This window comes from Cavia porcellus, unplaced genomic scaffold (genome assembly GCF_034190915.1).
Source record: "Cavia porcellus strain 051 isolate PalLab524CR breed Dunkin Hartley unplaced genomic scaffold, mCavPor4.1 scaffold_19, whole genome shotgun sequence".
NCBI lineage: Eukaryota > Metazoa > Chordata > Mammalia > Rodentia > Caviidae > Cavia > Cavia porcellus.
In genome coordinates this window covers 24,426,744-24,443,508 of record NW_026947502.1, presented here as the reverse complement: position 1 = coordinate 24,443,508, position 16,765 = coordinate 24,426,744, and the positions used below count along the sequence as shown (strand labels likewise).

At 39.5% G+C, this 16,765-nt stretch overlaps 1 protein-coding gene across 1 annotated transcript in view; it reads left to right on the top strand.

Moving 5' to 3' along the window:
- Positions 1-16,765, top strand: part of Lcp2 (lymphocyte cytosolic protein 2) — a 47,230-nt gene that overhangs the window by 25,686 nt on the left and 4,779 nt on the right. Inside the window, exons 9-20 of the mRNA XM_013156209.3 lie at positions 747-813; positions 904-987; positions 3,937-3,962; positions 4,074-4,093; positions 4,200-4,307; positions 5,730-5,760; positions 7,920-7,932; positions 8,605-8,734; positions 9,860-9,909; positions 12,737-12,831; positions 13,523-13,600; positions 15,156-15,311. Coding sequence (XP_013011663.1) covers positions 747-813; positions 904-987; positions 3,937-3,962; positions 4,074-4,093; positions 4,200-4,307; positions 5,730-5,760; positions 7,920-7,932; positions 8,605-8,734; positions 9,860-9,909; positions 12,737-12,831; positions 13,523-13,600; positions 15,156-15,311 — 858 coding nt within the window. The remainder of the gene's footprint in view (positions 1-746; positions 814-903; positions 988-3,936; positions 3,963-4,073; positions 4,094-4,199; positions 4,308-5,729; positions 5,761-7,919; positions 7,933-8,604; positions 8,735-9,859; positions 9,910-12,736; positions 12,832-13,522; positions 13,601-15,155; positions 15,312-16,765) is intronic.

The following is a 16,765-nucleotide window of genomic DNA, read 5'->3' as shown; positions in this document are numbered from 1 at the left end:
GGGATGCACAACTGATTCAATCAGCAGATAACGATCGGGCAGCTACTGGCAACCAGGCAGTGTTCTGGGTGCTGGGAACGTGAAAGACAAAAATAAAGTTCCTTGTTTTAATGAAGAGTTTATTGGGCCAGAGGGAAACTGAAAGAAGGAAGGAAACAGCTCTAGAAATGATCTGAGTAGTTATGTGTGTGTAGGGAGACAGAAGACCAGGGAATGTGATGGTGGTTAGAGAGGTGACGAGGAGCTGGAACAGAATAAGACATCTGGGGAAGAGCTGGGAGAGAAGCATCAAGTTAGGCAGAAGAAGCACAGGCACAGAAATACCCAAGAGGACATGACGTTGAGATTTTCCAAAACCCTCCAAGACACCTATATGGCGGGATCCAGTGAGCCTGGGAGAAAGACACAGAATTGGACTGGAAAGGTGGATGGGCACCAACTCAGACAGGACGCTGCAGGTCGTGGGGAATTTCCAGTTTGTTTCTAATATAATCAGAACCACTGGAGGGCTTGGCAGGGACTATTGTCCTAGAGAAAATCCCCTTTCTGAGTGAGGGAGAAATAGCAAGCTCAGATAGGAGGCCGTCACACAGCTCTGCTGAGAAATGCAGGTGGCCGTATGCTAGTGGAGTCTGAAGAGAGAGGAAAGTGAGTATGCTGATCCATACACATTTGGTAAGGTAAAGTTGCTAGGTCTCACTGATACACTGGAAATGCTTCTAACACTTGGATATTTTTCTGTGCAGCCACTGCCCCCGCCCCAGCCCAATCAAGAAGAGGCGAGCAGAAGTCGAAATAACAAACCAGCAAAGCGTAAGCATGAGGCTGCTCACCATCCCAGGCTCACCCTACCCCTGCCACTGGCTTTCTTCTTCTGATTGACTACAGCCTTTTCCCTTCCAGTGCCTCCTCCATCTATAGACAGAAGCACAAAACCTCCCCTAGATCGTTCTTTAGCTCCACTGGACAGGGAGCCCTTCATAACAGGTATGTGTGATATTTGATTCACAATAATAATGGCTCACATGTGCAGAGTGTTTGCTATGTGCTTTTCTTATACACAATCTCATTTAATTAGCTCCACAGTATGAGGAAGTGGAGGCTATGAGAATCAGCGTGATTTTACAGATGCAAATGAGGCTAGAAGAAGTAACTTCCCAAGATCACCCAGCTACCAAGTGATTGGGGTAGAGACGTGAACCCAGACAGCCTGATTGCAGAGATCCTGCTTTGGGCCACGGCTGCTTCCCCATGAATGTGATTTATGTGCACACATCTCACTGTCTTTCAGTCAAGACATAACAGGAGGCATTATGGTGCAAAGAGAGGGAATGAGCTCAGAGATAAGAGGTTTGGGAGGGTTGCCTCTCCTTGGCAGGTAATTTACAGAACCGTGATCCAGGAGCAGCTCTTTTTTCAGGGCACAATTCCCTTATTTGTAAGGAAAGTGTTCTGAAATGCTTTATGAAACACTGAGGTATATCTAAGTGTTAAAGTTGTTTCTGTTGATGTGTGGGTTTGGCTAGACATGGGGCACACTCGTCTTCTCCCTCCACAGTTTACACAGACTATTCGGACTCTGGCCACTTCCACATGGAACCATTTTCAATTTGGTTCTAAAAGCTACTATTTATGAAACACCTACTATGGGGCAGGTACTTTACTTACCCTCAAAACCTTATCTAGATTTTCTCTCCAGTTCTTCTAGCAACCCAACAATAGGATGTATTTTTTTTCAACCTCTCAGATGATGAAACTGATGATCAAAAAGACTGAGTGATTTGTCCAGTCTTGAATAAATATTTGCAAAAGTTGAACCCAGATCCTTCTGACTTCAAAAGGAGTGCTTTTTCCCACAATATCATACTGCAGTTGAGGAACTCAGGTTTTAATGTGCTGTACAGTAGGTGGGTTTGAGGAAGGAGCCCTGAAACTAAATGAGTGAGGAATCCAGAATCCCAGATCCCCTTTGACAATTCCTTAGCTGTACTCAGCATGGTGTATAACCATTGTGGTCCCCATCTCCTGCTCTGTTAGCAAAATGACTCAGGCTTTGGATTTGAAGCTGCTGCTTGCAGCCGTTTGCCTGAATTGCATCCCAGCTCTGTGTTGGTGTCTGTTTGGGTTTAGCATGGTTCACTGCAGACAGCTGTGTGAGGTCTGTGGAAATAAAGATGGCATAGACTTCAGACTCTAACCCTGTTCACTGCCTTGAGCTGGGGCATCAGGCATGTGGAATACTGATGCCAAAGCCTTCACAATCTTCTCCTGACATACAAGTTATATTTTTATTGTCTCTTTTTTCTATTTAAAAATCCTTTCATAAGGACTCTGTTGCACATGAGTCCTTTCCTAAAAATATTCCTTGACTCTAGAATTACTACCTTGTTCAAGATGTTTTGGAAGAATCCTCTGCTGATGCTTAGATTTTTAACATGAGACTCCTAGTATGCTTAGAGAATATAAGTAAATCAGATTTTTAAAAATCTATACATGCTTGACGATATAAATGTAAGTTTTAAGGTACTCCTTTAAAATATGCATTCCACCTAAGCTAAGCTTTGTATATAATAAACATCTTTCCTGCCATCAAAACATACTTCAGTTAGCCAGTGAGCTCTTCACAGTGGACAGTGTTCTTAAGACCTTCCATGTGCTTGACACATTCTACAGAATAAATCGTGTTGAGAAAATGCATCTACAGGCAGATGGTATGACCATTCATCTTAGGGTGTTAACTGTGCTTACTTTGGGAGGGAGGGAAAGAAAGAGGATATAACTAACATCTTTCAGTACCCACTCATCGCATCCAGGATCTTCCATACAAGTTGTCACGTGACCCTTAGAGCAAACCTATGTAGATTTCACCTCTCTTTACCCATTTACAGATGAGGAAACTACAACTCAATTGCTAATTAGAGGATGGATTTTTTTTTTTTTTTTTACGGTACCAGGGATTGAATTCACGACCACATGCTTGCAAGGCAGGTGCTTATGCCGCTGAGCTAAATCCCTAGCCCTCAATTGCCTAATTGAGCGAGATGTAGTGTTGCATGCTTGCAGATCCTGCACTAGGAAGGTTAAGGCAAGAGAACTGCTGTGAGTTCAAGGCTAGATTGGGCTACATAAGGAGATCAAGTCAGCCTGAACTCCATAGTGAGACCCTCTCTCAAAAAATCTGTCTCTGTTGAACTTGAGGTTCAGCATCATGTATGGGACTCAATTAGTGATATTTTCATTATGTGGAAGGCAAGGGTGTAATTCTGTGGGACTTCAACTCGAATAAAAATTAAATTACTTTGGTAACTTGGCCATGCAGAATTCAGGAAGGCTGAATGTCATCTTCAAATAAAAGAAGCATACAAAAAAAACCCACCACTACCAATAAAAAAACTGGGTTGTTTCAGCAAATCAGGAGAGTTTCCTAAATTAAGCCACTCCCCCAGGTTAAGAGATGTTTAAGAAACTAGCTGGAGTACTTTACATAAAGTCAACTGTACCACAGAGTTGGAGGAAAATTAAGTTTTCTGTTGCACATGAGTCTATTTCAGATCTGCACGTAAAATTGAGGTCATGCAAGGAACACATTTGCCAATAAAAGAGACACAGAATCCCAAGAAAACATAAATCTTTTGATTATCATTTATTTTAGGTAAAATGTTGAAAAGTATGGAACCCAGAATACACTACCATAGGGTTTGTATGTACACAGAGCGATGTGAGCTTGAGCAAGCCAGTCAATATTTTTGAGCCTATAAAAGTAGGTGCTTTGGAAGGGATTCTGGCCAATCCAAAAATCTATGATTCTTCAGTGCTTACATTTAATCAGCGCCCCTCTTCTCAAAGTACTCTGGTTCACGGTCTCATCTAACTCGGGTTTTATACCTCGTGATTATCATGTCCTCAATTTAAGGGCCTACTGTCTGTTGTTTACAGGAAAGAAACCAACTTTTTCTGACAAGGTAAGCTGTTTTTCTGGTTTATTTTTGGTTTTGGTTTTGGGGTTTTTACATCTTGTCCCTACTCTCCAGGAAGTGTTTGGCCACTCACATGTTTTTTCCTCTGCTTTGCAGCCCTTGGCTCCAGTGGCGAGGTAAGATGCTGTGTTGCCTCTAGGGGTGGCCAAAAGGCATCTGCTGTGGAACTGTGCCCAGGTAGTTGAACTTGCTTCTTATACACCCTTCCTCTGGACTCGGCAGGATTCCCGGGGACCATTTACCCAAGACACAAAAGCCTCCTTTACCGCCAGCCACGGAGAGACATGAAAGAAGCAGCCCCTTGTCAGCGAAGAAGCCACCTGTACCAAAGTAACTACTTTGTGTTGTTTGAATTTGTCCTTCAAACAGAGTGGATGAAATGGGAATTTGTCCTACGTCAATTCTACAGGGACCCAGAGAATCACACACTCCCAGGCAGGCAGAGGCCCTTTTTGCTGCGGTGGTTTAAGTGGTACCTCAGATTGAATGTCAAGTTCAAGGGTCTCTTTGAAGAAGAGGGGACTCTAGCTGAGAAACGAGCAAAGAAATGCGTGATTGGCTGTGTGGGACAACTGCTATCTGTGGAGAGCTTTTCTTCAATCAGTCCAGTCAGTGCTGGGTTTTTCCTACCCAGAAAGAGCAAAGCCTTTACAGTGCGCAGGAACTGAACTTACCACTATGTTTCTCAATATGGGTAGCAGAGTAGAAAAAGCTGGGGAAGCCTTTCAGGTCAACATACTGTCCAATACTTTCCATAACTGCAGAATCCTGAGGTCTGCTCTAACATTTCTAACTCAGTTATGAAGTCATTTGGGTCCTATTTACCTAACCGCACAAATGTACCTGGTATCTGGGCCAACCCCACTGTTTAGGAAGGATACAATCACGCTTCTGCTTATTTCTTCTAAGCAATTGTAGTTTGTCATGATTGCCTTGCTTGACCAATGGGAAGATTAAATCAGGACTAGGGGATAGGGTATGCCAAAAAAGAAAAACCCTCAGTAATGGAGTTTACTCCATTAAAATAATATTTTAAAGCATTATTTTTAAAAACTAAAATAAATGCAATTATGACTGAAATGTCAAATTTTTCAGTAAACACAGCATGAGCTGATGAGACCTGACACCTGAGAGGTGTTTCAATAAATTGTCCTCTTCTTTCCTCTCTCTCTCTAAAAGTGTGATGTGGCCCAGGTGGTACAGATGTCTGCTGCAGGACTCAGACAGCTGTCACCAAATCTGTTTGACTGGCTCTTTCATCTGAGCCAACTGTACCAAGTGCCTTCTGGAAAAGTCTCAAAGCAGTAACATTTTCCAACTGTGCTCGTTCCTTCAAAGGTGGACCCTGCGATGGTTGCTTTGAAACACTAGCAAAGAAGAGATTTACCTAAAATGTTTTCATTTGCTGCAGAAATAGCCACTCAGTGAAATCTAATAGCTGCAAGAATTAGACTGCTGACTACACACATATACAAATATATATATATATATATATATATATATATATACACATATATTAGTTATACAGAACAAAGGTTTGCCTAGCTCAGCTTGCAGTGATGACAGAACATTCAGTAACCAAATCTCCCTTCCACGCCCTCTCTCCTGGCTTTCTGCTGGGATTTGCAACTTTCCCTGAGCCCTAGCTCAGAGGGTTTGATTTTTTTAATGAGATTTAGGAAATTATATTCAAGGCTGGCTCTTTGAAACTCTTGATGCTTACTTCTTTTTCTTTGCCCTAATTCATTTCAGGCACGGATGGGGAGTAGACAGAAGAGATAATGTAAGTACAAAATGTTATTATGTAAGTGCCTAGGCTAGGGGGAACCAGGGTAGGCTATGTGAGGTTTGGACTGTAGCGTATTCCTCTTGGATTGCACACGACGGGCTCTTGAATAGAGGTCCTGTGTCTTTTGGGTCTTGGTCTTTCCTGAAGCCCATTGTGCTGCACTGGCCAACTCTCAGGGAAGCTATGTTAATTGGAGACCTGTTACCATATTAGTGAAATGAAGGGACAGAAAGTAGAGGAAATCATAAAGTAAGGGATGCCTAAGAGTCTGTGTGTTACAGAGTTTCCAAAGACTCAATTTTCTTTTTTAGTTTCTCCATGACCTGAAAAAAAAGTGATATAGCATTGTTAAATGCTCCTGTAGAGTGACCATCAATGTTCTGGGGCTTTCTCAGTGCTTATAAGCATTTAAAGTCCCACACCCAGAAGCTTCTTCAGTCTCTGGCAAACCAGAGAAGCTGATCACTCCTAGCCTTATTTGTATTTTCTTTACATGCAGTGAATCTAGGCAGAATCACCCTTTCTCTATAAATGAGAGGAAATGGCTCAGAAAGGGTAAGATATTTTTCTCAATTTGCTCAGTAAACAGCCAGGATTTGAATTCAGATCTCTCTGAGTTTCTCCACACTTGAAGTGTTCTGAAGGTTCCTGCCCTTGATCAAATGCTCAGCTAGCAATGGCTACTGCTTTCATAGCCCTGTGCTAGATACTATGTTTGTTCAAATGGAGCGTTATGCTATTATTGTCACAAGCTCCCCCACCATGCATGCTAAACAGCATACAACCATAGAATGACCTGTGGAATGGGAAGAAAGTTATGCATGTGGGTCAAGGAGCCAACAGTAACTTCTTAAGGGAGGTGAGATTTATGGTGGCTATTGAATGATGGGGAGAACACGGAATAGAGTCACAGTAAAAGGAGATCTGGGTGCACTGAAGAATAGTAGCTGGTGTACAAAGATTCAGAGTCCCAGTGGAGGAAGGGAAATAAGGGCAATATCATATTCCTGAGGTTTCCAGTTTCTGGAAAGATTGATTTTTTAGGAGTTGTATATTCTTGAATTAGAGGGGCATCATTGTAACAGTGTTAAAAAGTGATGCCCCTTGGGGCTGGGGATTTAGCTCAGCGGTATAAGTGCCTGCCTTGCAAGCAGGCGGTCGCGAGTTCGATCCCGGTACCGAAAAAAAAAAAAAATGAAAAAGACAAAAAAAAGTGATACCCTTGTGAGACTGTGAGCCTACGTATATTTATTTATGTAACTCCTTGTTGGGGCTCTGAGTTGGCCCTTTGAGATGAGTGATTCTGTCATTCTCTTTGCTTTATGTTAATACATTGTAGGACCAGTGTCAGCAAACTTAAAGAGCACTTAACATAGGCCAGGCACATGCAATTATTGATTTAATTCTCACAATACAGTTTGAGGAAAGTGTTACTTCATTACCACTGATGTGGCCTAAAAAACACATTCAAGTTGGCCTTTGTGGTCTACTAGTTAATGGTAAAAATCAGTCAGTGTCTCTGAATATCATTTCTTATCTGAGGAAAGAAAATTGGCCTTCCTTTATCGAGTTCGAAAGGTGCCCTGAATATAAAATTGGTGAGGGTTGCAGATGCCCTTTAGAAACCACACTATAAATAAGTAAGGGCATACAGATTTTAACAAGTGTGGGCATTGCACAGGAGAGACCAAAAGAAGGCTGAGCTTTGGGCCAGATAGATTTGAGGTTGAATCCATTTTCTGAAACCATTGGCAAGTAAGGAATAGTCTGTGACCATCCTGTTTCCATTTGTAAGATAAAGACATTACACTCTCAAAGGGTTGCCAAGGAAATTGAATAAAATATTGAATATGATTCTTTTAGATACATCATATATACTATAAATATTTATATCTTTGAACCCTGTTAGAAACTTCAAAACCTATTTCAAGATAACTGTATGAGGAAATCTCAGATTGGTGTGTCTTTAGATGATTATATTAAAAATCATAAACCATTTAGCAAATCCTACTCTTATCCATAATATATTTATTACGGAAGCCATAATTACTAAAAGTGCCAAGTGCATTTCTATGATTGAGAAACAGAGTTATCCATTTAGGGACTCTGTTTTGATCATATGTTAATATTTTTTTTTTCTTCTCCCTTATCAGGATGAAGACGATGGTATGTTCAGAAAAGCTTTCCTATAATTTGTATCTTATTTTCTCATTTTTTTCTGCTTGGGCATTCAGATAACATTATGGGCTATGGAAAACTTCCAGAGTCAATTATGATTATTAAATTAATATTTAGTAGACATATGTTAATTGATGTATTTCACAGCTATAATAAAATGGAGTTATTTTTATTGGGTTACTAAAGTGAGATGTTAATTTCATGTATAACAGTGCAAATTATCTAGTTGTACAGTAAAAATTAAATTTGCTTATATGATTTGATAGAAAAATTTCTAATATTTATACCCTCTGGAACATGTAGGTAAAGAATCAGTAAGCATGGGTGAATGAGATTGCATAAAATTTTAACTTTCATAAAATGAAACAAAACTTGTGAAATATCATTTTAGATATTTATAAGGATTCCAGTTGACCATTTTCTGCCAAGATAGCATTTAAAAGATGAAAAAAATAAAATAAACATGTGCTATATAAGATAGCATTTTTGTAAATGCATTCTAAGGTGGGAGTTCCATCCTATGATTTTCTAAGTACACCTGATCTTTTGTATTTTTATATCTCCTTTATTTTATATCAACTGTTTTTTAACTGCAGAGCAGTTCTAGAATGTTCCTAGTGGGTCCTGACAGTCTCTTGACTTTTTTCTTTTCTCCCACAGTGCATCAAAGACCTTTGCCCCAGCCTGCGCTAGTTCCTATGAGCTCCAATACTTTTCCTTCAAGATATACTAAGCCAAACTCCAAGCACTCGTTCCCACCATCACACATGCCCGGGGCTTTCTCAGAAAGGTTTGTGGCTATTATTAACTCCTAACTTGACATAATGCCTAAGTCCACCAGACATTGAGATAATGCCACATGGCTTGAGAAAGAAGGAAAAGAATGAGCAAGTAACAGTGTCTGAACATCGGGGGTCTGAGAAAAGAAAATCAAGCTCAGCATTAGGAACCACATGCTAAGCTACTGCTGTCCTCCTGGGTTTGTGCTTGCATAGATGGAATGCACACTTTGGCAGAAGATAGGGGATGTTTTCACATTCTCTATTTAATGGAACATATAAACCAACAGAAAATATTTAGAAATCCAGCTAATTTAAGTACTGGAAGTTCCTCCTGCATCTTGGATGGAGAGATTAAGAAATGTGTCTTGCACTTAGCAAATGCTAAAAGTTCACTGCACAGGCTTTGATCCCAGCAAGCCTACTTTCTCAGTATCAGCAGCGTTTCTCAGGGCTTACAAGAAGATTGTCCAGAGACAGAGGCTTGAATAAGAGAAAGACCTGAATTATTCCTCCCCAAACAAGCCAGTGGGTTGCTCTGTGGTGTCCTCGCAATGTACCTTTAGTATTTAAAGTGGAAATTGCAGGCCCTCATCCTACACACTTGAGAAAATTTAACCAAGTTAAATAACCAGCAAGTTATGTGTACCTTGCCTAATGTCTGGAAAGACTGTCAGAATTTTTCATTTTTCTTGGGTTCCCCTTGTCTTTACCTTTCTGGTTGCTTCTTATTCTTCAAGCTATTTTATTCTCTTTGTGCCATATCTGTCATTCTTCTCATCCTGCTTCACCTGACATTGGCCCCATCCTTTATTCTTGAAAATTATGACCCATTTGCTGTGTTGAGCAGAGGTTTACTGACAACGTGGGCTAAAGGGTATGTTGCCACTTAGCATGGAGGGAACAGGTAGCATTTCGGGGCACCTCCAGACCTCCTTCCCCATCCTGGTCCCTGTAAAAACTGTCCCTTCCTGATGCAGCAACATTTGTTGCTCACTTCCTGTCCCACGTGCCTTACCGAAGGCATCTCAGTAAGAAGGAAGAAGCACCTTCAATCTGGATTTTTAAACCAACTCCCCAGGCTGGCCCCATAACCTAAACCCAATTTAAAATCCATTCTTTTTCTGTCTCCGCAGTAACAATAATTTTCCACAGAGCGCCTCCCTGCCGCCACACTTCTCTCAAGGTTGGTACCCTGTGCTTTCGTGACCTTTTCCAGCCAACGTGTCTGAGGGATTTGATTCCCAGCAATCTCAAAGCCCTTTGGCAAAGGTTTTATCATTTTCTAAAAACACCTGACTTCCTCATTCAACATTGAATTCAGTGTTTACAGTGTACTAACAGCTGTTGGAATGATAAAGAGACAGTTGTATATAAATTACCATACAAGTACTCACACACATGCACACACATGAACACTCACACATTTCACCAGGATGCTATCCCTAATCTTCATGCACAGATATTTTAACCTTGGTTTGTAGGTTGGTGAACATGTTTAAGATACAGATTAAGAGAGCACAGCCTCAAAGATTCTAATCCAGTAAGTCAGGGATGAGGTCAAGGTATCTGTATTTTCTAGCTGTATTAGAGGGTCCTCAGACATTAATGTGCAAACAGATATCCTTGGAATTCTGTTAAAATACATACTCAAATTCAGTTAGTCTGGGTGAGACCTGAGTTTCTGCATTTCTAAGTTCCTTAGTACTGGTACCACTAATCCACTCTGAGTAGCAAGTAGATCCTGCAAGGTAGGACAATCTAGTCTTTATCTAAAGCAAGTGGCTGGCACATGGAACTTTAAAAATGCTTGTTGAAAAATAAATAAATAAAAATGCCCGTTGAATGACTGTCAGATAACTGGAAAATCATCCAACTGTAGTAAGTAGATTTTACCATGCCAAAGACTGGCCTACTGATGCCAAATTTTCTAATTTCTTTTTCAAGAAAAGTTAAAAATGTGGTCATCGATGTGATGTTACCCAATTTTTAAAAGCTGATTTAATTTTTAAAAATATTGTTGGAACAAACAGAACAGAACTTTTTTTTTTGTATTGTGGTCCATTTGGAGAAACACCAGAGTGTGTTTTAAATAGAAAACTGCATTGGTAAATTTGAGTTAGAGCTCAAGAATAAAGATTTTTCAGGAGCCCTTTCCTTGTATTTAGTTGGATACATCTTTCCAAAAGTGAGTTCTCACCCCTGGAACCAACACTCCTAAGTTTCAAAGCATTTGAGATCAGTGTTAGTGTTCACTATATGGTTTCCAGTGTCCTGCTCCACCTCAATTTTTCATAGTCTCCCCAATTCACTACTTCCCAAAGGAGGCTTCCATAGAGCTCTGGTTTTATAAGTTGGTGATAGGGATTACTAACACAGTCATTTTTTTCAAATATCACTTAGCCAAACGGTTCCATTTTCTCCCAAGACAGTCAGGACACTTGGTCCTCAGTCTTCTGCACTGACTGCTCCAACTTCAGAAAGGTAAAAGGTTTGCATAATGCACTGTCCAAAAACCTTTCACCATCTCCCTTCAGGATCCGAATATGCAGCATGGCAGATGACTGCAATAAAAAGTATATGTGCCTGTGCGTTATGAATCGTGGTTTTGAGGTGCTGGCCGGTGGTGCAGAAGCAGACAGTCATTCCTTAAAACTAGGGCAGCCATGTAATACAGCCTTGGCTCTGTGACTCTACTATACTGCTAGATTTTATTCATTCAATGAGCATGATCAAAGCGTAAAAGTGCTGGACTGCTCAGACAGAGCTTGGGAGTGTCTATTTAGGTAATGGGAACCTGGAAAGGAAGGTGGTAGGAGGTAAGAGCCAGGTTACTTTTAATAGCCCTGGTGACAGAGCTCGGGAGACCTCAATCTTTCCCAGATGACTCCCTTCTCATTTGGTGGCAACACAGGTGTAGTAACAACGTTAAAGCAGAAACACTTCAGGTGCTAGTTAATATGCAGATTCCTGGACCCTGGGTAAGTCAAAGTTCCCTAGGTATTCTATGTACAGTAATTTTGAAAGCTGCAGATTTAAGTCTTTAATGTCAGTGTTACACATGACTTGTGTACCCTGTTTCCTCAAAGGTAAAGAAACACACCTTGTAATGTTGCTGTGAAGATTCAGGGTAATTTACACAAAGCATCTTACTCAAAATCTGGCTGAAGCAGTGCAAAACAAACATTTATTGAATGAACAAATGAATGATGGATAAATGATCTAAAAGAATATCCAGCTAATAGAATGTTCCACTTTTTACAGCTGTTCTGACACATAGAAAACAGCTGGACTGTAGTCAACACAGTCAAATCTTTCCTGAGACGAGGAAACATATTCTCACAAACTTTCAGGGAACAATAAACAAGAAAAAGATAGATTTGGGTAGAATGAGGCACACGTAGTAGGTAATTTATGGTTTGCCCAGGAAGGCATTCTGGTTGATCAGATAGTCTATTAACGTCTTTGTTACTTGAACAGCCCTACTTCGTGGAAAATTCAGCCAAAAGCATCAGGTAGAAAATGTTGATTCTAAAAGCTAACAACATTCTCAGAGTAATTTCTTCTTGTCTTGTATAACTTCCATTTCTTATTATATAAAGACAAGGAGAACATAATTATCTTTATCACTATGTTACCACTGTACTAGTGGTAACATACTGGTAATCCATACTGTGTATACTGACATTATAGGAATCCATGAAACATCTGTCTCTTGAATATTCTTCTTGTTATTCACATGAAAATAATTGTGACTTTTTGTAAATGAATCTAATCACTTGTATTGGAAATCACTAGTTTGGGTTTCTGCCCCTTGAATTTCACTGACATAGAATACAGTAATGCCTGACAGATTCAGTGTTTTTGAACAGAAGAAATTAATTTTAAACTCAGTTTTCTTGAAATGTTAATTATTAGAACAAGGACAAGAGCATTCCGGGATAGGAATTGTTGTGAAGGGAGTAAACAATAGCTCACAGGAAATTAATTCTCAAAATGCTGTATTTTTAAAGGCCCTAACAACAGACCACCCCTCAGACCTGAAGGCAGAAACTTTCCTTTGCCTGTTCCAAACAAACCTCAGCCAGCATCCCTGGGGGAAGAGGAGGTAACAAAACACCTTTCTTTTTTTGTTTCTCTTTTCTCTAGCAAATGGATCATAAGAAACTGCCCTGGAATGCTCTCCTATGCTTTTATTTTCTGTTAGCTTACTTATTCATTCCTAATTAAAAGGAGGTGAGGGTGCAGCTCAGTTAGAGCTTTTCCTGCCATCCCTGAGGCCCTGGGTTCCATCTCCAGCATCTACAAAAACAAAAAACTTTAGAGGGGGATCCAGATAAAATAGGCATTTCTGCCCCTTTCAGGCTCTTCCAAAGGCAAGCATGTGTTTTGCATTAAACAATAAGAAAAATAATCCTATTTTTCTTCTGTTTCCTATTTTATATACTTGAAATACTCACTTAGCTGCTCCATTAATGCAGTTTTCCCTTAATTATGTTATTATTGCATACTAAACTGAAGAAATTATTATCCCTGTGTCTTTCCTGATTAGAGGTTCCATTATATAATGAACACTTATTTGCAGCTACCTTTGCAACCAGTGTCATGATAAAAAGCAGTTAAAATACCTTCTGTACAGCCTTATCTAAATGATTCATCATTCAGGTTAAGAAAACAAATATTTAAAAACTCATAGAACTGAGGTGATGATTTATGGAAATTATTGCTTGGAGGGTTTTCTTTTTGCTTACCTATGAGACTGTAAAATTTATCCAGTTTTTAAAAATTTACATTTACAGAATTCACTAAATGAAGAGTGGTATATTTCTTATATTACTAGACCAGAGGCAGAAGCTGCTCTCCGAAGGATAAACCAGGTATGGCCTATAATTTATTTTAAGTGGTTATAAATATTAATAGAAGAAGACAAAGGGAATTAACTGGCTTATAGAATCCCAATTACTGCCTAGGGAATCTGCTAGGTGCTGTTTCCACTGAGAGGTGTTGTTCCTGGGAGACCCATTAGTGTCAGCCTCCCACCTACCAGGATCCCTAGCAAGGCCTCCTAAGACAGGGAATCATTTGGCTGGAAGAATCTCAGGTGATTTCTCTAATGGAAGCACCTGTCTTGTCATAGGACTCATGTGGTGTCAAAAGAAAACTCTCCCAAATTTTGAATGTGTTATCACTGTTGTCTTCCATATCACTACAAAAGGACCCATATTGAGAGATAGACAGAGAGAGAGAGAGACAGACAGAGACAGGGAGAGACATAAGAGACAAAGACAAAGATAATTTTTTTGTCTTTTCTTCTAGAAATTTATATCTAGTCCTTCAATATTATAAAGTTTGAAATAGATTTCCCGTGGCACAATGCTGACCCTCAAATTATATGTATTCATCAAAGCCTAGAAAGCAAAGGCCCTTCATCTTTCATACCTAAAGTGTGCAGCAGTTTTTTTCAACTTTGGAAGCACTTGGAATCGTCTGGAGAGACCCTGATTTCTGGGTCTTGTCTGGAAAGATTCAATTTTAATTAATCAGATTGGGCTAAGGAATGGCCCAAGCTTCCCAGATGATTCTGATTTCAATCCAAGCCTGTGAATCACTGGTCCAGGGTATGTTTGTTTAACAGGAATATTCTGACTACTCAACTAACTTAGATTAGCAACAACAAAGGAAGGCCGTTATTGCACATCAGCAGGTGTTTTAGAGACATCCAGATTCAGAACTTAAGTGAATTGTCCTAATTAGCTCTATTTTTATATTAGAACTTTACAGTGTTATTATGTTGCCAATAATTTATTGACTGACTAAATTATAAGAGAAATCACTACACTAATTCAGTAAATATCAGAAAAAATTGTCAAGAACATTTTGTTCAGTTATGTGGTAGGTAAATGTTAGATCTAAAGAACATAAAAGTTTTAAAACGAGTGCAATTCATTGGCATGTGGGTGTTTTCTGGTTGTGGATGTGGAAGGGAGATGTTAGGGATTAACTCACAGGGAAGGAAGATTTCTTTCTTTCTTTTGTACCAGGAATTGAACTCATGGCTTGCCAGGCAGGCACTGTGCTGCTGAGCTCCTTCTCCAGCCTGGAAAATACATGTCAGGTTGACCAATAAAGTCCTATTTCTCTCGGTCCTTTTCCACTTAACCACCTATTATTTGTTTTATTACTGGAAATGGATTGGCTTTTTAAGAGGCTTTGAAGAGGGTGACTTGGAAATTTCTCTGATACTATCTCTACTGGATTTCTTGATAATCAAGAGATCCAAAACACCCTGGGTCAGTAGCTACTTGGAGAACTGAATGTTAGTTCACTCAACTGACAAGTTTGCAGATCCCTAGGGTTTGTCTGCTGCTCTTGTTGCCTAACAAAGTATTGACTTTTACTGCTCCTACAATAACAAAGAATTTACCTTCTTAGGATGGCACTTTTCTGGTTAGAGACAGTTCCAGAAAAACAACAGCCAATCCATACGTCCTCATGGTATTGTACAAAGACAAAGTTTACAACATCCAGATCCGTTATCAGGAAGAAAGCCAAGTTTACTTGTTGGGAACCGGACTCCGAGGGAAAGAGGTAAGAGCCTCAAATTTCAGAATTCTCACCAGTTTTCTTTCTCGTGCCTCTTTGCATACCTAGTTGGAGCCTCACTAAATATTCTTTGGGAATCCATGGTGTATAGCAACTTTTAGAGTTAAATTACATTAGTGAAACCATTTATTGGAGACAAATAAATGAAAATGTTTATGAGGCTTTCTTATTTTTTTATTTCAAATAAACCAATATCAAAGATATAAAATAAGGAAGTATTTCATTTTTAAAAATCCAGTTAGAGGGGCTGGAGATTTAGCTCAGCAGCATAAGCACCTGCCTTGTAAGCAGGCAGTCGTGAGTTCGATCCTCAGTACCGATAAAAAGGAAAAAGACAAAAAAAAAATCCAGTTAGATTTTGTCAAAGGCAAGTCTCTTCTATTACTGACCTCTGTGGCAAATTTTAATGTAAGACTACAAGGCTATGTTTTATATTAATACTATCCTGGATAGAAGGAAAATTTGAACACTTGGTATGACAATTATTTAGGTACTCAGGTTATCTCTTACTAACCATGGAGTTTTGCACTATGAAGATGAGCAAGCTGCCAAAGAAATTTTTCAATTTTGAGGCCAAGATTTAGATTCTCATACCACTTTAAGGTTGGTAATCAAAACTGATACAAAAGAAACTCTTATGACTGCCTTTTGCAAAAGAAACCAACAACTCAATTTAATGTCACAAAACATGCTCTTAAATTCAAAGCTGCTGGCAGGTATGTTAGTGCACACCTGTAATCCCAGCACTTGGGAGGCTGAAGCAGAAGGGTTACCACAAGGATAAAAGCAGCTTGGGTTACATAGTGAGTTCGAGACTGGCCTGAACTACATGGTGAGATCCTATCTCCAAAAATAAAATAGAATAGAATAAAATAAAATAAAATAAAATTCAAAGTTGTAAGAAGACCAGCTGAATTAAACATTTCCAGAATGAATAACAGTTCATCCATAACTTATACTTCCAACCAAGTACTTTAAAGTAATGACCATGTGGTTTTGGTAAAATGTTTGAATTAATTGTTCACTGTAGATAGAGCTACTTAGGCTGTCTGGATGCAGAGGTGTCTGTCCTCCAAAGTTTCTCTCAGTCTTATGTAGAAATACTCAAGTGCAATTTGTAGCTGCTTGAAGGGAGGTACAGAATCTAGACAAAAGACTTGGAGAAAGTATGTAAACCTGTTTCTGGTACCCCTGTGACTTCTGATCCATTTGAGGTGTGATTGAAAATAGAATGGGGGGCTGGGGATTTAGCTCAGCGGCATAAGCACCTGCCTTGCAAGCAGACGGTCATGAGTTCAATCCCTGGTACCGATAAAAATGAAAAAAAAAACAAAAAAGACAAAAAAAAAAAAACCCAAACAAACAAACAAAAAAAGAAAATAGAATGGATATTTAAGAATTTATTACAGTAAAAGACACATTGTCATTATTCCCCCTCA